Source organism: Lemur catta, chromosome 7 (genome assembly GCF_020740605.2).
Source record: "Lemur catta isolate mLemCat1 chromosome 7, mLemCat1.pri, whole genome shotgun sequence".
NCBI lineage: Eukaryota > Metazoa > Chordata > Mammalia > Primates > Lemuridae > Lemur > Lemur catta.
The window spans coordinates 63,766,204-63,788,524 of NC_059134.1; the positions used below are offsets into that span (position 1 = coordinate 63,766,204).

Sequence of the window (22,321 nt, forward strand, 5' to 3'; positions counted from 1 at the left end):
GGGATGTAGGAAGAGAAGGAAGCAACTCTTCTAGGTTGTGAGGTGGAGAATAATTATATACATACAATCCAATACTCAAATAATATGTGACTCAAGCTGCAGTGAAAATAAAGACACTTTTATATCATGGTAGGACTCAGAAATTTTACTGCTCACAGCCTTATCTTTCTGGATGAAAAGAGAGAGAACGTAAGGGACACACAAAACTTAAGAGACAGGAGTGAATAGAGGAGCAAGTAAAAGTACTTTGTCAGTCTAAATAATTGTTGATCAAAACTAATAATTTGTAACTAAATTTCCTGATGATTTAGTAAACAAGGTGGGAAGTAGTAAGAGCAGGAAGGGAGACAGGTAAAGACGTGCTAATAGAAAATATAAACAAAGTTTTAAAACTTTAGGAGTTATAACTATTGGAAGAATGGAAATAAGATGCATAAATTCCATATTATTTGATTAAAAGTGGTACAAAGAAAATTAATTCAGTTGAAACAAATATCGATAGTAAAACAATAAGAAAGAGAACAACAAAAAGGCATAGTAAATAGAAAACAAAACTAGATCATGTCACAATAGATGGTTGATGCTACCAACAGTTTAAGGAGTGAGGAAATGTGTACTTTCAGATATTGATGGTGGGAAGTAAATTGACAAAAATACTTTTAAAATTTTATAAAGGGGGAGGAAAATTTTTTATAAAAATATAAGCTGTTATTCACAAGAAAGTTGTAGCAGTCTTAACAATTTATATACCTAATAACACTATGTTGAAATATTTAAAGCAAAATCTGATAGGAATATGAGAAATTGAAAACCCTACAATCATAATGTGGGACTTTCAGAAACTAGTAAGTCAAATAAATAATAAAAAATTTCATCTAATAGATTATTAGCACAAAACATCATGATGCTGGTTTTCTTTAAGGGTAACTTGGCAGTATCTATTAGAATTTAAATTGTGCAACAACTTCAACCCAGTTATTCCACTTCTTGGAGTATATGCAAGAGAAATACTGGCACAATGAAGCAGTAGTAGGAATATAGTTAAATAAATACTAATTAAATACTTTGGAGTAGTATATATCATTGCAAAATGTGAAGGAGATCGATACAACATGGAATCATCTTAAAACTATTATTGAGTAAAACAAGCAATTTCAGAACAATACAAACAGTAACATCACTCTTAAAAAAACGTGTGGAAATTAGGAAAAAAGAAGAGATCTTTGGCTTTTCTTGAAATGGAGCACTGGGACCGAGATAAACGTAGGATGGGGAAAGAAAGAAGTATCTTCAATAACTGGAGCTCTGTCTAGCTCAAGAGTCCAAGGTTTTAGGGGGGAAAAAAACTATGTAAGTGGGAAATGCCAAAGCTGAATTGAAATGTAGGCCATCTTAATGCGGAGAACGGCATTATGGCTCTTCAATGCAACTCTTTAAAGTGTGACTAATTGTAGACCACATGACAGTACCAAGAAAATAGTTCCAGCTACCTGGTCATAGCTGCTCCTCAGAAATGGCACAGGTGATTGCAGCCATAGCTCAGAATAATTATGTAGCTCCAAATGCAGCCCCCAAACTAATTAGATCTATGGAGTGGTAATAACTATATACAAATAATGAAGAGAATTAATGAAACCCCTGAGATCTTAGTGAATATCTCAGCCAGGATAATGGTGTGTGAATACATAAACACACCTAATTGTCTCAATCTGACTGGATTTTCTCCCATTGCATTTTCCATAGGATGTTAAACCTGTACATGTCTGGTGCTCAGGTACTTTTGGTCTTATATTACAAATGGTCCTAAATCCTGCATAAATAAGCCCTGCCATACAGAGTTGATTCCTGGAGTCTGTCATTGTATTTGACCAGCAGGTAGCTTTCATTCTTTGTTCTTGATATAAAAATGTCTTTTGCATTTGTAGTGGAAGCTAATAGTTGTTTATTTGAAGGTGATTCTTTATGGATTACTCATTCATTGCTAGATGTTTTAACATAAATCATTTCATTTAACACAGTGGCTATGTGAGGTAAATATTACTATATCTCAATTTTAAAAATAAGGAAAATGAGGCTCAGAAGGATTAGGTAACTTTCCCAAATCACCTGGGTACTAAGTGGCAGACCTGGAATTTATTCCCAGAACTTTGAGCTGAAATTGTATTTTATTTTCATTGTAGCGCTGTATGTCATGCCTCGCATGTCATAGTGGTTGGCACTCATATTGTGTTTTGAATTCATTTGGATATTTCATATATATATTTTCATACAAAAATATAAGATTTATTCCATATTTGTGTTTTTTAAACCTCTGACACAATCCTGGGACTAATTAATAAAATTAGAGATTTAGCATTTTTTCACCATATCAAGTTAATTCATGTGATAAATTGGTCAAATCGCATTGAATTAATCATCAGTGCATAAAGCATATTTGTCATAGTCAGGTTGACTAAGAATAGAGGACTGCTAGTTACTCACCTGTGTATTTTGTAAAGAGATGTTTTAAATGTTATGATCTTTCAAAAAGTAGCAAATATTCCATTTGGTCATTCAGGGGACTTACACATGGTCAATTCAGTTCCTCTAGAAAACAATAACATACCTTCTTCCTCAAATGGCAGGATTCTGATATTTGATGGTACTTTGAAAGTATTATTTGATATTTGATAGTTGGTTTTTTTGTTTTGTTTTGTTTTTTGAGACAGGGTGTCACTGTGTTGCGTGGACTTGAGTGCAGTGGCATGATCACAGCTCACTGCAACCCTCAACTCCTGGGCTCAAGTGGTTCTCCTGCCTCAGCCTCCTGAGTAGCTAGGACTACAGGCACAGGCCACTGGGGCCAGCTAATTTTTCCTTTTTTTTATTGCTTTTTGTTTTTTTGGTAGAGATGGGGTCTTGCTCTTGCTGAGGCTGTGCTCCAACTCCTGACCTCAAGGGATTGTAGGTGTGAGCCACTGCGCCTGCCTCTTTCCTCTTTTCACTTTCCACCTTTCTGAGCCTTTATGGTATCATGATCTCGCTTGTCAACAAAGGATAAATAAAATTCTTTTTTTTTTTTTTTTTTTTTTTGAGACAGAGTCTCGCTTTGTTGCCCGGGCTAGAGTGAGTGCGTGGCATCAGCCTAACTCACAGCAACCTCAAACTCCTGGGCTTAAGCAACCCTACTGCCTCAGCCTCCCGAGTAGCTGGGACTATAGGCATGCGCCACCATGCCTGGCTAATTTTTTCTGTATAGATTTTTAGCTGTCCAAATCATTTCTTTCTATTTTTAGTAGAGACGGGGTCTCACTCTGGCTCAGGCTGGTCTCGAACTCCTGAGCTCGAGCGATCCACCCGCCTAGGCCTCCCAGAGTGCTAGGATTACAGGCATGAGCCACTGCGCCTGGCCAAAATTCATTTTTTAAATGCAACATGAACATTGTTTATCTTTTGACAGAGCACTTGAATTTATTATGATTGCTGATTTTTTTGGATTTCCACCATTGTATTTTGTTCTTTCTATTTATTTGCTTTGGATCTACTCTCATGGATTTCTATTTTTTTACTTCTTTTGCATTAAATTAATTTTTAAAATCCTTATATTTTTGATACAGTTTGAAAATTATATATTTAATTTCTATCCTCTGACACATCCCTAAACTTTTAACATACTACATAGAATTTCAAAAATATCTTTAGCCTTCTCTCAAAACAAGACCCTTAGAATTCTTTAACTTTGTGCTAGACAGAAATCTAAAGATGATCCTGAAAATTCCTATCCCTTGATTTTTCAAACACTTTTTAATATTTTCATTTCACTATTTTAAAATATTAATACACTGTATTTCTCCAGAGCAGTTTTAGGTTCTAGAAAATTTGAACAGAAGTACAGAGAGTTCCCATACACCCCCATCTGCACACATGTGCAACCTCCCCCACTATTGGCATCCTGCACCACAGTGCTACATGTCCCGGGCTGATCATTAAACTTTCAGTCTGATAATTCCAATATTCCAGCCATATATGAGTCCAGTTTTGATGCTTGATCAGTGTCTTCAAATTGTGTTTTGTGCCTTTTATTACACTATGTAATTTTTTTTAAGCATACATGAAGTACTGGATAAAAGTAACCGCAGTAAAAAGGCCTTTAGTAATGCAGTGGTACACTGTGGCGGGTGGTGAAGTGTCTGCAGATTTCCGGTTAGGTCTCAGTGTTTGGTGAGCCTGCGTCCCTGGATTGTGAATTTCTCCAGTGCTTCGTGGCCCCCACCCCCATGGACAGGATGGCTGGAGGGGGCTGATGTTGTGTATTTTCCTTCCCCCAGGTAGGTTAGGCTCTGATATAACTCAAGCAGTTTAGACTCTGGGAAAATAACTTTCTTCTGAGGGCAGGCCTTGTTAGGAAGAACAGAAGTCTCTGGCATATTTCACAATAGTTATTTTTTCCCTCCTCATGTTGGAAGGCTTAGGGAATTTTTCTCCAATATTCACCTTGAAGACCTGGTGGAGTTTCCTGGAGGTAAAACTCAGGCAATTGAGGGCTCCCCTAAAACCCCTGAAGTTTTCCTCTCTCAGACTTGTCCACACTGAGCCTCCAGCAATTCATCAGTTACACTTCAGGTTTCCGACCACCCCCCCCAAAGTACTGGTTCCTGCAGTGGTTTTTGCCCATACATCTGCCTGTCTCTCCAGTTTTGGGGGCAGTGGTTTGCTTGTGACCTCACTCCTCTGACAGATCTAAAGAAGAGTTGTTGATTTTTCAGTTTCCTCAGCATTTTACTTGTTATGAGCGAGTGGTGAATCACAAGCTTCTGACATGCCAGACTGGAAACTGGAAGTCTCATTTGGCATTATTTTTCCCCCAAAATTAATCACTGTTATTATCATTATTATGCACTCAGTGTTTATGTATAATTACCCATATATTTGCCAATATATTTACACACTAATTCTACTCGCGTATAAAGACCTTCCTTCTGGTTCATTTTTCTGCTGTCTTTACTTTTTTAGAAAATTCTTTTAGTGCTGTTGTGTTTGTGGTAAATATTGCCATTTTTTCTTTGTATCTATTCTCCTCATGCTGGATTACAGATTGGCAAATGTCTCTAGATGATTGCAGTTCTGCTTCAGCTTATCTTGCTGGTCATTATTCATTATTTTCTCTCAAGTCTTTTAACTTGTGATTTATTACTTTATTACTTCAGTGTCTTTTGGCTTCTATTGTTATTGATGCAGAGCTTGCTGTTAGTCTAATTGTCCTGCCTTCATAGGTAATTATATATTATTATTAGCAAACTTAAGTGTGTTTTCTTTGTCTTGTATTATTTCAGTTTTACTATATTAATAATATGTCTTCATTTACTGTAATTGTTATTATTTGTGCTTTTTCAGCCATTCTCTATTTCCAAAACTGCCTGTACTCTATTTTTTTCTAAATTTTCTCTTCTGGAACCCACATTCAATGTGAAAATGGGCCCTCTCATTCAATTTTTTATCTTAATGTCTCTTTCACTTATTCAATTATTTTTGCTTCTAAAAATAAATTATTTTCTCAAAAACACCTTTACGTCTGTTTCCAGGTTACAATTCTTTTTAGCTGTATCTAATCTTCTACTTACCTATTTCTTCAGTTTCAATAAATGACAATGTTTTTCATTTCTAGTAGTTCTTTTTCGTTCTTTTATAAAATTTGCTTTTTAAAATACAGTATCTTGATCCATCCTCTGATTTTTAATATTATATTTTATTTCTTTAATCATTTTAAATATAATCATTTTGTATTCTGTTTTAGATAATTCTACCATCTGGCATCTTAGGGATTAATTCTCCATTTCTTATTTGTGCTAACTCTTGCTCATGGTGGCTCATTTCTTCTTGTATGTGGTAATTTTGGACTGTGCATTCACCTTTGGTGTGCCTTTATCAGTGTGTGATTTTTTGGAAGCTGTATTAAAGGTGTCTATCCAGATAGGATTGGCATTTGCTCTTTTAGGCAATGTTTGGTTATCTATTGCTGATAAACTACACCAAACCATGGTTTTAAAGAGCCATTTTATTTATTCTTCATAATTTTATGAATCAGGGAGTTGAGAAGGAGTCATCTAGGTTTGGCAATGATCCATGTGGCATCACCTGGGGCAACTGTGACTGCAGGATCCACTTCCCAGATGGGATCTCCACTCTCATGCCTGGGCTGGGCTAGTCGTTGATGGGGAGATATCCACAGGGAGCTCAGTTGTAGCTGTCAACTGACATTGTGGGCAACCACACATTGTGAGAAGTGAGAGGCCTAAGCCATCTCACAGCATGGCAGCCATGTCCCCAGAGAGATGGTACCAAGCATTGAGTGTTCTAGGAATCCCAAAGGGAAGCTCCATGGCTTCTTATGACCTAGCCTCAGAAATCTCAGAATATCACTTCTGCTTTGGAAGCAAGTCACAAAGTCCTACTTAAATCCAAGTGGAGGGTAATTAGATGCCTCCTTCAGTGGGAGTAGTAGAACAAACGTTGTAGTCATCATTAAGCTATCACAGATATATCTTTAATATATCATTTTATAATATCAATATATTTATAATATCAATATATTATAGTAATATATCCTATATTATTACCAACACATGACTAATTTATGATAATTCAGAATTGGGAGTTTTAGACTAAACAAGAAATCTAAATTGAAATTCCAAATGTAAATTGAAATCACAACAGACCAATTATAATTAAGTCTTAGGAAAGGAGATTTATGGGTTCTTTTCTCTTTCCCAAGGACAAGGCTGAGATGTAAAATTTTCTTTCTCACCTCCCCTAGCTAGTAAAAGGATATTTTAAAGGCTGACGTTTCACTGAGGTTGAAGGCAAGGATTCCTGCATTATGAGTAGACACGTGGGTGGAGGGCATGGGAGTCTCAGTCTCAACTTACCAACTTGCACGGTCCCAAACCATTACCTTCAGTATCTTCACAGCTATTACAACATAAGGTCCTTAGCTGTAGAGTTTGGCAAATGCCTCTAGAAAGTTGCCCTTCTACCTCAGCTTATTTTGTGATTATCAACTCTTACGTTATTTTTGGTTAGTGGAGAGTTTCTTTATTACATGAAAGCTCACGTCTGCATTCTGTGAATTCTTTTAATATATCTAAACTAGCAGTTTATCCAAGTGTTTTGCTGAGAATGTTTTAATATATTCCACATTCATAGATTGCTTAAGATGGAAATACACTTTCATGTTTTTATTTTTTGCATTGTCATGATTAAACCTACTCATTAATTTTTTGTTAAATGCACTGACTTGTTAATTTCCTTCTATTTATATATTACTCTGTTGCTCTAATATGGCTGGCATAATACAAACATTTAACTTTTTAAACATATTTCAATGGATATCACTTTAATATATTATTACAAAAAGTGTTTCTTTTTATTAGGACTGTACATTACCTAAAGTACAATTAATGACCCAAAGTGGATTTATTTCTCATGTTGCTCTCAGGATTAAACTCTACATGCAGCTTCCATTTACATCTCCTCTGTAATTACATTAACCAGATTAGATGCTGTTACACTGTTCTGACAAATTAATCTTGGAAACTCAATGTGGTCTAACACAACATAGATTTAATTCTCACTTCCAATATATTTTCAGTACATACTCTGCTGTCCATATTCACTCAAAACCCAGGCTGGTGGGAGGCAGCGCAATATTATAGTTGTGTCATATAAAATGCATGGCTGTGGAAGAAGAGAGAGTTGCTCACTGGCCATTTAATTTGATCCTGAAGAGAGACACATTTCCTGTCATAGCCCGTTGGCATGTACTGTTCACAGTCTTACCTAACTGCAAGGAGGCTGGGCAAGAGACAAATTGGATAGTGCTAAACAGTAGCATAAATTCAGTTACTTTCAAAATTCTTGTTCCCATCAGGTTCTCAAGACATCATCACTGTGTCATTTAGCAACCTGAGTTGATCAAATAACTTAGTCTGAGTGCTAGCTATGTTCTGACCTGAGTCATTGGAAACTTTAAATCCATGACTTTAGGATAATGGACATTAATATACTCAAATCATGCTTAATATAACATGCTTAGAAACATTTTGTGAAGTGTAAGCATTAGACAAAAGTGGTACCTACATTTTGATTTTTATTAGGGTGAATGTTGAAATAAATATACTCATTATGAGAACATTTAATTTAGTCTGACATCCACTGGGTTTTATTTCAATAGGCACCATTCCAAGAAAGATGGAGACTGGAAATGGCACAATGGTGACAGAGTTCATTATTTTGGGGTTAACAGAAGATCCTACTCTTTGTTCAGTATTCTTTGTGGTCTTTCTAGGAATCTACATTGTTACCATATTGGGCAATATCAGCATAATCATGTTAATCCGAAGAAGCCCTCAGCTTCACACCCCTATGTACCTCTTCCTCAGCCATTTGGCCTTTGTGGACATCGGCTATTCCACATCAGTCACACCTATCATGATTGTGAGTTTCCTGAGGGAGAGAACTGCTATCCCTGTTGCTGCCTGCATAGCCCAGCTTGGCTCTGATGTTGTCTTTGGGACAGCAGAGTGCTTCCTGCTGGCCACCATGGCCTATGATCGCTATGTGGCCATCTGCTCCCCACTTCTCTACTCCACACACATGTCTCCTAGGGTCTGCATCATTTTGTTGATTGCTTCCTATGTGGGTGGGTGTGTGAACTCTTCATCATTTACTGGCTGCTTACTGAGCTTGACTTTCTGTGGACCAAACAAAATCAACCATTTCTTCTGTGACCTCCCACCACTGGTGAAGCTTTCTTGTACCCATATTTATGTTGCTGAAATATCTCCTGCTGTCTCAGCTGGGTCAATCATTGTAATCACACTGTTTATCATAATTGTTTCATATCTGTACATCCTCCACTCAATCCTGAAGATGTGCTCCACTGAGGGAAGGCACAAGGCTTTCTCCACCTGCACCTCCCACCTCACTGCAGTCACTCTGTTTTATGGGACAGTTACATTCGTTTATGTTATACCAAAGTCAAGCCACTCAGCTGATCATACTAAAGTGATGTCTGTGTTCTACACAGTAATAATCCCCATGCTGAACCCTCTGATCTACAGTCTGAGGAACAAGGAGGTGAAAGAGGCCATGAGAAAATTGATAGTGAGAATACATTCCTCATTTGAAAGAAATCCAGTGTGAGTACAGAAATTGTAAAACAATAGTTTTAGGAACATATGTGGTGGATGTTTAAGTTGTCTATTAGCCTTGTTTTATGTGAAGAACTATCTTAAACTTACAATACCAGTATGTTCATTAATGTCCACTTTATAATTTTATAGAGTCACAAAACAAAATATATCATTTTTATGAAAAGCTACTGCATTTAAATTAAATGTGTATATTCTAGAGTTAGGATACCTGGATGATATAGTTCCAGTTTTTCTCTCCTCTTGTCATTATGTAGGGCATCTACAATTAGAGATTGTGTTTTCTTCTTCAGTTAAGTATTATATATTTTTTTAAATGTCATAAATTACCATCTTGGAAAGCATCATGTATTCAGTGGAAATCCAATTGATGTTAGTGCTGACATCCTAGGTCACGTTCTCTGGAAGACTTGGCCTCTTTTACACAAGATTATCATAATCTTTGGAAATAGTGATGCTGGCATCTTAGAAAACTTTATTCCCATCTACTATAAACTAAATCAAAAGAATCTGTTTCACAATTTTGCCACCAGGAGGCTCAATCCAGGTGGCACAGAAGGAACTGTGAGGGTTTATCAGACAAGCCTTTGAATAGTAGGAAAGTCTCCCAAGCGGTGCTGGTGGGGAGGCGGCTGGGCACAGTGCAGCTTGCTTTCAGCTAGCCAGTTGATATCTCCACGGCATAAAAATTATTGACTGAGACACCCAGGCTGATGCAGGCCTGAAATACAGCTGCCATCCTTCTTTGTAATATCTCTCAAGAAGGTGTTCATTGCCACTACTTCTGTCACTTCTTCATTTTAGGTACCAAATTCAATGGTCCTGGTATATAAATTGGTGAAAGCATAACTCTTTGCAGACAGTCAGGGATACAAAGATAACCTATGGAAAGAACTAGTTTAAAGAAGTCCTTGTGCTGCTATAAACATTCGGGTGCAAATGTCTTTGTTATAGAATGTCTTTTGTTCTTTTGGGTACATGCCCAATAATGGGATTGCTGGATCAAATGGTAGGTCTACTTGTATCTGTTTAAGGTATCTCCATATTGCTTTCCACAGGGGTTGCACTAGTTTGCACCAGCAGTGGATGTGGAAACAACCCAAATGCCCATCAATACATGAGTGGATTAGTAAAATGTGGTATATGTATACCATGGAGTATTACTCAGCTATAAGAAATAATGGTGATATAGAATCCCTTATGTTCTCCTGGAAAGAGTCGGAACCCATTCTACTAAGTGAAGTATCCCAAGAATGGAAAAATAAGCACCACATGTACTCACCAGCAAACTGGTTTCCCTAATCATCACCTAAGTGCACATTTCGGAATAACACCAATTGGGTGTTGGGCAGATGTGGGGGGAGGGGATGGGTGTATATCTACATAATGAGCACGATGCGCACTGTCTGGGGAATGGACACGCTTGAAGCTCGGACTTGGGGGGGGAGGGGCACGGGCAATATACATACCTAAACTTTTGTACCCCCATAGTAAGCTGAAATAAAAAAAAGAAAGAAAGAAAGAAAGAAGTCCTTGACAGCACTCTGGTCGATGAAATTTTTGTCCACAGTTTTTGAAAGGATGACACCATAGAATTCACGGATAGACACCAGTTCTTACAATGAAGTAATCAGGCAGTGTTCAGTCTCATTACTTTGGACCTCTTATATTGAACATTTTAATAAATGCATCTATCAGCCATTTGTATATCCTCTTGTGTGTAATGTCTTTTCAGGTCTTTTGCCAGTTTTATTCTTAGATTGCACTTTTTTTATAGATTTGTTCTTATTACAATCTGTCATGAGGCCTTTGTCAGATTTGTGTATTTTAAAGGTATACTCCCTCCACTGCTGCCGCCTGAGAGGAGCCGGCGGGGGACGGTGGCCCGCGAGGCTCTTTGCAGACAACATGGCGGCGATGACCGCGAGCCAGGCCAGTCCGCGGCGGCAGCGGCGGGGCCTCGCGGGCGGCAGCGGCGGGGCCTCGCGCGCGGCAGGGCGGCCTGGGCTTCGGCCCCCCTCGGGTTCCCTGGAAGCGGCCGGCGGCCAGCGTGGGAGTAGCAGTAGAGGCGGAGGCTCCAGCGCGACCCTCTCCTCCCCTCAGCCTGAGCCAGGGGAGGCCAGGCGGCCCGGGTGGCTGGAGTGAGGGGGTCCGCCGGCCTAGAATGGGAATTCCCTTCACCAGGATATGGAGACTGTTCATTCACCAGGAGCATAAAGTCATCATTGTCGGGCTGGATAATGCAGGGAAAACTATACTTTACCAGTTTTCTGTGAATGAATTTGTGCATACATCCCCTGCAATAGGAAGTAATGCAGAAGAGGTAATGATTAATAATACACGTTTCCTAATGTGGGATATTGGTGGCCAAGAATCTCTTCGTTCTTCCTGGAACACTTACTATACTAACACAGAGTTTGTAACAGTTGTTGTGGACAGTACAGACAGAGAGAGGATTTCTGTAACTAAAGAACTCTATAAAATGTTAGCACATGAGGACCTAAGGAAAGCTGGATTGCTGATTTTTGCTAATAAACAAGATGTTAAAGAATGCATGACTGGGCTGGGCATGGTGGCTCACGCCTGTAATCCTAGCCCTCTGGGAGGCCGAGGCGGGTGGATTGCTCAAGGTCAGGAGTTCGAGACCAGCCTAAGCAAGACCCCGTCTCTATTAAAAATAGAAAGAAATTATCTGGCCAACTAAAAATATATATAGAAAAAAATGAGCTGGGCATGGTGGCGCGTGCCTGTAGTCCCAGCTACTTGGGAGGCTGAGGCAGTAGGATCGCTTGAGTCCAGGAGTCTGAGGTTGCTGTGAGCTAGGCCGATGCCACCGCACTCACTCTAGCCCAGGCAACAAAGTGAGACTCTGTCTCAAAAAAAAAAAAAAAGAATGCATAACTGGAACAAATCTCCCAGTTTTTGAAGCTAACTTCTATGAAAGATCACCAGTGGCACATCCAGGCATGCTGTGCTCCTACTGGCGAAGGATTGTGCCAAGGGCTTGAATGGATGATGTCACGACTTAAGATGAGATGGTCTCTACTGACCTCTTCTCATAGACTTTGTATAAACGAAGTGCTGGACTTTACCTGAAAGCTGCAAAAATTAATGATTTAGATATATTTATAATAAACTGATTTAAACTTTTTCTATAAGAAGAAAAATTAAGACCACTTATTTGAAATCAAAGATGAAGTCTCACCTTCCAATTTGCTTTCTCATTAGTTCCTTCCAAAGTAAGTTATTAAAGCTGTGATTGACATTTTTCTCATAATGAATCCTCTCAGGACATTGTGTAGCCAGTGGTAAGTAAAAGGGAGAGGAAGACATTTGGAACTTTAAAAGCTTTTTTATCAGTGTAACCCTCCCTAGTCGAATGTTCTCTTCTTGTTCCATTAAGTCAAAATACAAATCAGCACAGATATTCAGTTTCCAAAATTTTAAAATGTAATGTTACTTATGAAAAGTATTTTGTATAAGGTTGTGTATATATTGTGTATATACCTCACGTTCAAGTTAATGGCTTTGATTTATGTTCTAAAGAAAAGCAAATAATACAAAAATTAATAATACCCTTAGTTATAACCATGATAAGTACTGGCATTGGTGTTAAGTGCCATTTTGTACTCTACCCTTATGTTCTCTGTATTGTATTAACCAACTCCCAAAATCATTGAGCTGCTCTTAAAAAAAAAAGGGAAAAGGAAAAAGCTTGAAAAAAACAATAAATAAATAAAGGTATACTCCCATTCTGAAGTTTGTCTTGTCACAATCTTAATTGTATTTTCTGATGAACAAAAGTTTTTAATTTTAAGGAAATCTAATTTAACAATCTTTTCTTTAATGTTTAATGTTTTGATGACAACTTCAAGAAATCTTTTCCTAATCCAAGGTCACAATAATATTCTCTCATGTTTTGTCCTAAAAGCTTTATACTTTTGAAATTCAGGCTTGGGATGAAACTTCAGGTTTTTTTTTTTTTTAATTACCAATGAATTCAACACAGGCAAGGCCCACAAATCTACTTACTGGGAGAATGTGTGGGACTATGCAATTTCTCTCTTTGTACCAGCTCTTCCTCTGCTGCTCATTTCTAGGTAAATTTCTTGGAGGCTATTGTTAGGTGAAATGATTTTTTCTTGTATTTGCATTTCTTCTGAATTTCTACCTGTCCAGGCAATCTGCAGTGTCATCCAAGAACTGCCTGATTCCTCCTCACTCCTTCAGTCTCCCAGTGTGTGGCAGGCCAAAGTACTCACCTGCTCTCAGGTATGCAGACTGCTCACTTATGTAGATATGAGCTCATCAAAGTTTCCATGAATCCCCTATCCTTGGTTCATTGCATACATAAATGTGATTTTTATTTTGCCTAGGTTTTTCTTGTTATGATGTGATCAAAGGTATTTTTTTACATAATTCTATTACTTAATTCAGAGATGAAAGCCCCACTTTGATTAATGTTCATATGTTAATTATTAAATCAATCTAGAATTCCTGCAATAAATCCAACTTGGGTTGCTTTTTAATCCACTTTATTATCATTGAATTTCTTTTATTAATGTTTTCTTTAGGATGTTTGCATCTATGTTCATGAGAAAGTTTTACCTGTCATTTTCCACTCTTGAAACGAAATTTTCGGGTTGGGCTATAAAAATATAAAAATGACTTGAAAAGGATTTCTTTGTTATCTTTTCTCAGAAGAACTTTTTACAGGATTGGTGATATTTATGTCCTAAATAGTTGTATGAAATTAACATTGAAGCCATTTGTGCCTTCCACTTTTGTGTAAAAGTCACTGTAACAGTTATTTTCTTTAATGGGTAAAGGCATATTCAGTTTTTCAATTTCTTTTTATGTCATTTTTGGTAAGGTGTTCTTAAAAATAGTTTACCAGATCACTTCTATTTCAAAATCATACCTTCTTATTTTTTATTTTCAGTAAGATCTGTAATGTCATCATTTCACTCCTGATGTTGTAATTTCTGTATTTGTATTAGGTCTTATTAGAATATTAGAGGTATATCAATTTTATTAGCATTTCAAAGAATAAAATTTTTGATTTATGCTTTTCTGTGTTGTATACCAATTTTCTATTTCTTAAATTTTTATTCATTTTTATTAGTTTTTCTTTATTTATTTGGGTTTAATTTAGTGTTCTTTTTTTTTGTTTTGTTTTTAATAAGAAGGGGGGAGTGAGGAAGGAGGTTCAGTTCCTTTATTTATTTATTTATTTATGTTGAGATAGTGTCTCTGTTGCCTTGGGTAGACTGCAGTAGCATCATTTTAGCATCTTACCTGACTGCAACCTCCAGCTCCTGGACTTAAGCCATCCTCCTGTCTCAGCTTCCTGAGTAGCTGGAACTACAGGCAAACGTCGATGCTTGACTAATTTTTCTATTTTTGGTAGAGACTGGGCCTCACTCTTGCTCAGGCTGGTCTCAAACCCCTGAGCTCAAGCAATACTCCTGTCTCGGCCTCCCAGAGTGCTAGAATTACAGGCATGAGCCACCCCACCTGGCCAATTTTGGAGTCTTGATTTACATTCATTCACTTTATTAAACTCTTATGAATGTTTTACACACAGGTGCATACACATATGTAATATTATCTTCACATCATTAATCCTCACAATCCTGTGAAATTGGCATAAATATAATATCCAGTTTTGAATTAAAAAAATTGAGACTTGAAAAGGCTAAGAAATTTATTTAAGGTCACTGCCACATCTCACTTCTGAAAGCCTCAAAACCACTGAGACAAACTTGCTGTTGTAGAAATACCTGCATGGGAGGAATAAGGTGTGATCAGAGTCACTTCCTGCACATTTTATATTTTCTCACGTAACCTCGCAATCAACTGAAACATGTTTAATGATTTGCACATGTGAATCAATTATAGCTTATTTTCTATTCTGATACTCAATTTTGAGTAAATGCTTTGCAGTATGTTGAAGTAGTTGTATAGTAAGTGTTCAGGTAGAAAGAGATATCTGAATGAGGATACTTCTTCCAGTGTCCTAACTGCAGTGAAATTATGGCTGCACACTTCTTTGCCAAGGTTAGTTTATCGCAAGGAAATGCCTGCAACACAGTGTAATGGCATTCCAGTATTATACCTCCTTCCCATTTGCAGGGCTACTTCTGCCACTACTTAAATTTTGGTGCATATAGTCCCAGTGGAACTCCTGCAATAGATGCAGAAATGTTATTCCTGCTACCTTCTTCTTTAGTTTTACAACTCAAAAACATTTTTAGCATTACTAAAGGAATTCAAGTTTTTATGTAAATTTTAAAAATACATAGACACACAAGACAATAAGAATAGGAAAAAAACCTTAAAACCCGAGAGTGCTAGATATCTCCTGTTTGTCTTCCCAGATCCACTTTCTACCCATTTCCACCTCGATGAAATCCCAGGAGACTGACCTATATGGACTCTATGAACAGCCTCCCTTTCCTGTGGCTTCTGGGAAACACTGGCACAGGACACTGAGGTTTGGGTACTTCCCTGGCTCTTCCCCTCCTACAAATATCTATTGCTAACACCTTGACATTTATTTTCTCAAACATTTTTTGGAAGGACAGACTTTTATTTTTACAAAATTAAAACCATACTACAAATATAAATATATAGTTTATAACTTGATTTTACAATCAATAAATTATAGACACATATTGAATGTAATGCAGTTTAAGTCTAAATTATTCAAGTCTAAATTTGTTAGACTGACTTGTAGAGAATTCTCCAGCATATCCATAACTGTTTTCCAACATTATCATCTTCTGTTCTCCTACATTTACTTAGCAAAATGACCCAGTGAAGGTGACTTACTCATGGCTCCTGAAATGTCCTCCCACTTTCCTGCCTACCCATTTGCTGAAATTATTTTTCACCTACCAGTTACATATCAAGTACATGCCCATCTGGCTTCAACTTCCCCACTCTGAAACTGCTCTTGCTGAATTGTCTACAGTAACCACATTGCCAAATATCAGAAGTATCAAACAAGTGCCCACACTCTCTCGTCCTGAATCACTTTCCTTTTTTGTATTCTACAAACTTACATTCCTGGTTTGGGCTTCTTCCCACGTGTCTGGTCCATTTATGTTCATCTTTGCTGCAGATTGAAACTCTACCAGACCTTTAAATGATGAGCTATCCCATAGTTTATCCAATATATCCTTATGTTTACAGCCACTTACGGGTCTCATGCAATTTCATCAATTTAAATACTACTTCAATATTGTTCACTCTCTAATTTATATGTCCAACCCTGATTTATTCTGTGAGCTAAAATACTTCTCTGTTCAACTGTAGTAGGCAGTGAGTGACTGAGGAACAGTGAGGAAAATATTTTTGTGTTTACATATGTTTTTATTCTCTTGGGTATCTATGTAGAAGTGGAATTGCTGGATCATACAGTAACTCTATTTTTAATCATTCAAGAAACTGCAAGACTATTTTTAAAATGATTACACCATTTTACATTTCCTCCAGCAGTGTGAGAGGGCTCCGGTTTTCCACATTCTCAACAACACTTTTTATTGTCTTACTTTTTGATTCTAACCATACAAGTGGGTGTCAAGTAGTACCTCATGGAGATTTATTTGCATTTCTCTGATGATTCTCACGATGTTTTTAAAGAAAATACATCAGCTTATACTGAAAGGGACAGGGACAGTGCAAAGTGAAAGGTCCGTGGACTCTTAGCCTACAATGGCCAGGAAATAGGCCAAGAAAACTACTCAGCTATAACATGGGCAACATTTTTCCAGAAAAGGAAGGATGATCCAGAGGATGGAATCAAAGGCCAGAAGGCAGAGCTAATAGCCACAGAGCAGCGTATCAGGGAGTAACACTGGGCCCCAATGAAAGAAATGAAAATTGTGGACCGGGTGCAGTGGCTCATGCCTGTATCCTAGCACTCTGGGAGGCTGAGGTGGGAGGATCCCTTGAGCTCAGGAGTTTGAGACCACTGTCAGCAACAGTGAGACACCTCTCTACTAAAAAAATAGAAAAATTAGCTGGATGTCATGGTGCATGCCGGTAGTCCCAGCTACTCGAGAGGCTGAGGCAGGAGGATCACTTGAGCCCAGGAGTTTGAGGTTGCAGTGAGCTAAGATGATGCCACTGCATTCTACCTGGGGTGACAGAGTGACACTCTGTCTCAAAGAAAAAAAGAAAAGAAAATGGTAATTGTGTCCAGTTGCTTTTTGGAAATGTTATAGGCCAGTTATTGCTATGTGACTACTATATTTTCCTGTTATAAACAAAAGTATTTGCTCAACTTTTCCTACCATTCTATCAACAATGTCTGTTAGGTACATAGGGAGCAGGTGACTTGTCTCTTTAGTTCACACATCTTCAAATCAAATTTTGGCCAATAACTACTTTTGAAATATACGAATACAACTTAAAAAGAATTTTCAACAGATTATCTAGTTTATCCTAATTATAAATTTAACTTAATTTTATTAGAGGAAACACACTATGGGCCTCTGATTTACTATTTAATATCTAAGAATACATCCATTACTAAAAAAAGTCTCCACACTGGCTGATGATGTATGGTCAGCTATATTTTAACTAAAGATCATTTTCTTTTATTATTATATCTATGGGATATTATTGTATCAAATCCTATAAGATAACAGGTGTCATTAAGAAAATATTTTTCTTCCAAGCTCTCTCTTCAGAGCCCATTAATCTTCTTCTTCCAGAGACTGTAGATGGGGTGGGGTTCAACATAGGGATCATCACTGTGTAGAACACAGACACCACCTTGTTCTGGTCAGTCAAGTAGCTGGACTTGGGCATCACATAAATGAATGTAACGGTCCCATAGAACAGAGTGACCGCAGTGGGGTGGGAGGTGCAGGTGGAGAAGGCCTGTGGCCCCCTCAGTGGAGCGCATCTTCAGGATGGTGATAAGAATGTAGATGTAGGAGACGGCTATGACAAACACAGTGACCACAATGACGGAGCCAGCAGAAAACAAGGGAACAGCTGCAGGGACACTGGTATCAAAACAGGAGAGTCTAATTAAAGAAGCAAAATCACAGAAGAAATGATTGATTCTATTTGGTCCACAGAAGAATAAAGAAAAGAAGGAAAAGGTAAAGGAGGTTAAGAAAACTACCTGTGTAAGCCACTATGAGTAACTGGACACAGACTTGTGTGGACATTTTGGCTGAGTAAAGCAGCAGGTTGCAGATTGCCACAAAGCGGTCATATGCCATGGTAGCTAGAGGAAGCATTCAGCTGTCCTAAAGAAAGCAGTTGAACCAAGCTGGATGGTGCATCCAAGGTAGGTGTATTTCTATTAACCAGGAAGTTTACAAGCATGTTGAGTATGACAGAAGGTGAATAGTCCATGTCAATATAATTTATAAATTATGTTCTGTTTTGTACATCATGCTTCTCTGAGTGCAATGATTGTTATAACTGGAAAGAATGCTTGCAGGAAGCCAGGAACTGTACCTGTTATAAAAGAAATTGGTTCCAATGAGGGTCACAAAGCTTATACAGAGGTTGGTGCCTCTGTCTGTGCTGTCATCCGGGATCCCATGTGAAGATCTCTGAGGGCTGCGCTCACCAAGATAAATGCCCAGTGTACCTCTTCAGGCATGGTGAATTCGTCAGTTATGAGGTTCTATGTGGTTGTCTGTGTACTATTTAGTGTTTTTTCTTTCCTGTGACTGTATATATTTTCAAATTATCTTTTGTCTTTTTAATGAAAGTAATAGTATGATCTGTGTCTATTAATTCCCATATCTTAAATCTTAATGGTTCTGTTTCTATTGTCTCCTATTCCAGCTGGCTCCCATTTTGGTATCTTATTCGTTTTGTGACAGTCATTATTTTTCACCGTATGCTGGCTATTATATTTGAATAATTATTGGTAGGAATAATAGAGGCTTGGATTGTTTGCTTGCTTATTCAATTCACCTGTCCTTAACCATCACATCCAAGTTCAAGGCTTGAGATCCCTAGACCTCCAGGGCTGCTAATCTGTGCCAGGCTGGGTTACTTCAGGTTTCCCCTTATCCCAAGGAAATATGTGATCAGACTTCTGTGCTGGATGTGCCCTAGCCTTTGACTTGTGCCCCTCTCAACCTAAAAGAACACTAAATCCACAGCACATACTGGTAACACTTTCTTCTCACTTGTCAAATTCTCCCTTGGCAAAAGCATTTTTGAGTGTTAGGTCTACTTCTCTGGGTTTTCACACTTTCTGGTGAGGCAATTCCTTATTATCCTGTAAGCTCTGAAGTGATAATTAAAATATGTCTAACACTTCATCATTTATGTTAGTTATGCCCACCAGGGAATTGATTAAAATGACCAACCCTGCCATTGTTGGAACAGAAACCTCAAACGTAAATTACATGCCTGCGAGGGGAAGTTTAGACTCGTACAGCTGTTCGCAGGTATCACCATATTCGACATGAACCGTCCTCACCTCCTGCCATCATTGCTCAGATGTTATGTTCCCAGTGACACCTGCAGTGACCACTTCCTGCCTCTGGCATAGCAACCTTCCATGCACTCCTCTACTTTTTCTTTCTCCATGGCACTCATACCTCTCTATTAATAATAATCTGTATCATTTACTTGTTAGTTATATTGTCTGAACGCTATGGTAGAAGAGAAATTTCATGAGGGCAGACATCTCTGGCTGTTTGTCACATACATCTCCAGTAGCCTAGACAGTGCTTGCAATATGAGTCACTCGATATATTATAATTTTTGAATGTATAAAAGAACAAATGAATTAAATGATTAATTTCTTATGGTTCTGTTGGCAAAAAGCTAAGAATATATGTCTGAAACATTAAGGACAAAAGAGAGAAAAAATGTGGTAGTCACCACCATGTGAATGTTGATAAATTCTCTCTCCAAGGGCTAGTCAACATTTAAGGGGAGAGACAAGTCAGATACCCTGGAGCTTCCTGAGTACGTTGTGAGTGAGACCACAAACAAGTCACTGAAAAGGTTTCCCTCCACAGTCTCAGTGACACCCTGAAATTGGATTATCTTCCCAGAAATTATCCTTACTTTTGTTTCACTCAGTCCCTAAGGAATTTAGGAATTCTGCTCATTCCAGCAAAATGAATCAATTATTGTGACCTGACAGAGAAATTCACAGAACAGTCAGAGACAAATCATCTTATTCTCCTCTAAGACCTTTGTAACTATGCCAGAACCAGAGGCCAGGAACACAGACCAGAATGTTCTGGGTCCACAAAGCTCATTCCCAGTAGGTAAACTTTCTGCAAGAAGACTGTCTCCGTGAATTTTATTATTTGGTTCCACTTTGTCATTTCCTTTCAGAATGTATTCAGTCATAACTGCAGTTATCAAGCTTATCTCAGGATAAGGTGATTTTGAAAATGGCCACAGTCTAAGGATTTAGAGGTATAATTACCTTAACTTATGGTAGAAAACAACTTTTAGAAAAAGTATGAATAAAATTCAAAAGGATTATAAGCAGATTAAGTACATTTTCATGTGAAACAATATTCTCCTACTTACATATTTATTTTATTAAATAAAACTCCCTGTGAGCCAGTTATTTACTATAATATTTAATCTGAAAATCTAGCCCCTACATTTGCTAGAAAGCTTCACACTGGACAGATATATATTGACCACAGACACTCAATTTACTTTTACTATTCTCCTAATGAGACATTAATGTAAAAAATATACAAAATAAAAGATGCCACTAAGAAAATATTTTTCTTCCAAGCTCTCTCTTCAGAGCCCCCTTGATCTCCTTGTTCCTGAGACTGTAGATGAGGGGGTTCAACATGGGGATCACCACCATGTAGAACACAGACACCACCTTGTTCTGGTCAGTTGAGCTGGACTTGGGCATCACATAATTGAATGTAGTGGTCCCATAGAAGAGAGTGACCGCAGAGAGGTGGGAGGTGCAGGTGGAGAAGGCCTTGTGGCGCCCCTCAGTGGAGCACATCTTCAGGATGGTGATGAGGATGTAGATGTAGGAGACGGCTATGACAAGCACTGTGACCACAATGACAGAGCCAGCAGAAAATGAGGGAACAGCTGTGGGGACACTGATATCAGCACAGGAGAGTTCAAGTAATGGAGCAAAATCACAGAAAAAATGATTGACTTGATTTGGGCCACAGAAGGATAAAGAAAAGAAGGAAAAAGTAAAGGAGGAAGCATTAAGAAAACCACTTAAATAAGCCACTATGAGTAACTGGACACAGACTTGTGTGGACATTTTGGTTGAATAAAGCAGCGGGTTGCAGATTGCCACAAAGCGGTCATAAGCCATGGCAGCCAGAAGGAAGCATTCAACTGTTCCAAAGAAAGCAACTGAAAAATGCTGGATGGCACATCCAAGGTAGGAGATTGTATTTCTCTCCACCAGGAAGTTTACAAGCATGTTGGGGGTGACAGAAGATGAAAAGCCTATGTCAGCAGAAGCCAAGTGGCTCAGAAAAAAATACATAGGGTGATGGAGCTGAGAGGAGATTCTGATTAGAATGATTGTGCTGAGGTTGCCAGATATGGTCACCCAGTAGATGCATAGGATGATCACAAAGAGGATGACACGAAGGACCGGATCATCTGTTAAGCCCAATAGAATGAACTCCCTCACAGCAGTGTGGTTCCTGTCTACCTGGGAATCCATGAAACAAGGTAACTGCTTCCCAAATGAACCTATGATGAGTACAGTACACTAGTTATCAATTTGTTGGTTTCATTTTTATTAGTACACATGGGAAATCACAATAAAGATATTCAAGTACCAGTACATTTTTACCTGAAACTGTGAATTTGTCTGTGGTTTGAAAATTATTTTTATCATAAACACCAGAAAAACTTCCTTCAAATAATGTCCTTTTCTTGTCACATTGTTTTCACAAAAGCAGTTAAAGTGGCTTTAAATTCAAAGTATAAAAAACATAGGACAGATGAGAATAACAAAAAAGATTGGTGAGTATAACTAAAAATGAAAAACTGCAAGTATTTACATCATCTTTACATTCTTAAATCTTTAATTAAAATCTTTATAATATCCATAAGTGCCCAAAGTGTCTCAAAGCTAGTGAGTTTATTAGCATTATTGCAGAATGCTCAGTTTTTTTAGA

The 22,321-nt window shown here is 37.9% G+C and overlaps 2 protein-coding genes, 1 long non-coding RNA gene and 2 pseudogenes across 4 annotated transcripts; 2 read left to right on the plus strand and 3 right to left on the minus strand.

The window, feature by feature from the left end:
• The first annotated feature begins 8,123 nt into the window (after positions 1-8,123).
• LOC123642067 (olfactory receptor 481-like) lies at positions 8,124-9,180 on the plus strand. Its single transcript, XM_045556993.1, has one exon. It carries the CDS (start codon positions 8,227-8,229, stop codon positions 9,178-9,180), a length of 954 nt encoding a protein of 317 aa, XP_045412949.1. The 5' UTR covers positions 8,124-8,226.
• Positions 9,181-11,329: 2,149 nt separating this feature from the next.
• LOC123642394 lies at positions 11,330-12,941 on the plus strand (annotated as a pseudogene). The gene is made up of 2 exons (XR_006736445.1): positions 11,330-11,760; positions 12,081-12,941. The product of XR_006736445.1 is annotated as an ADP-ribosylation factor-like protein 5A (transcript).
• On the minus strand, positions 11,391-13,490 carry LOC123642395. Its single transcript, XR_006736446.1, has 3 exons — positions 13,451-13,490; positions 12,281-12,287; positions 11,391-11,485 (listed from the first exon to the last, which is right to left on the minus strand). It is a non-coding gene; the product is annotated as an uncharacterized LOC123642395 (long non-coding RNA).
• Positions 13,491-17,831: 4,341 nt separating this feature from the next.
• Positions 17,832-18,572, minus strand: LOC123642068 (annotated as a pseudogene).
• A 2,347-nt stretch (positions 18,573-20,919) lies between these two features.
• Positions 20,920-21,861, minus strand: LOC123642396 (olfactory receptor 502-like). The gene has a single exon (XM_045557448.1). The coding sequence runs from the start codon at positions 21,859-21,861 to the stop codon at positions 20,920-20,922; it is 942 nt and encodes a 313-aa protein (XP_045413404.1).
• Positions 21,862-22,321: the final 460 nt, after the last annotated feature.

Bases quoted from the DNA above. Each gene is read 5' to 3' on its own strand.
- LOC123642067 (XM_045556993.1), top strand. From the start codon at position 8,227: ATGGAGACTGGAAATGGCACAATGGTGACAGAGTTCATTATTTTGGGG.
- LOC123642396 (XM_045557448.1), bottom strand. From the start codon at position 21,861: ATGGATTCCCAGGTAGACAGGAACCACACTGCTGTGAGGGAGTTCATT.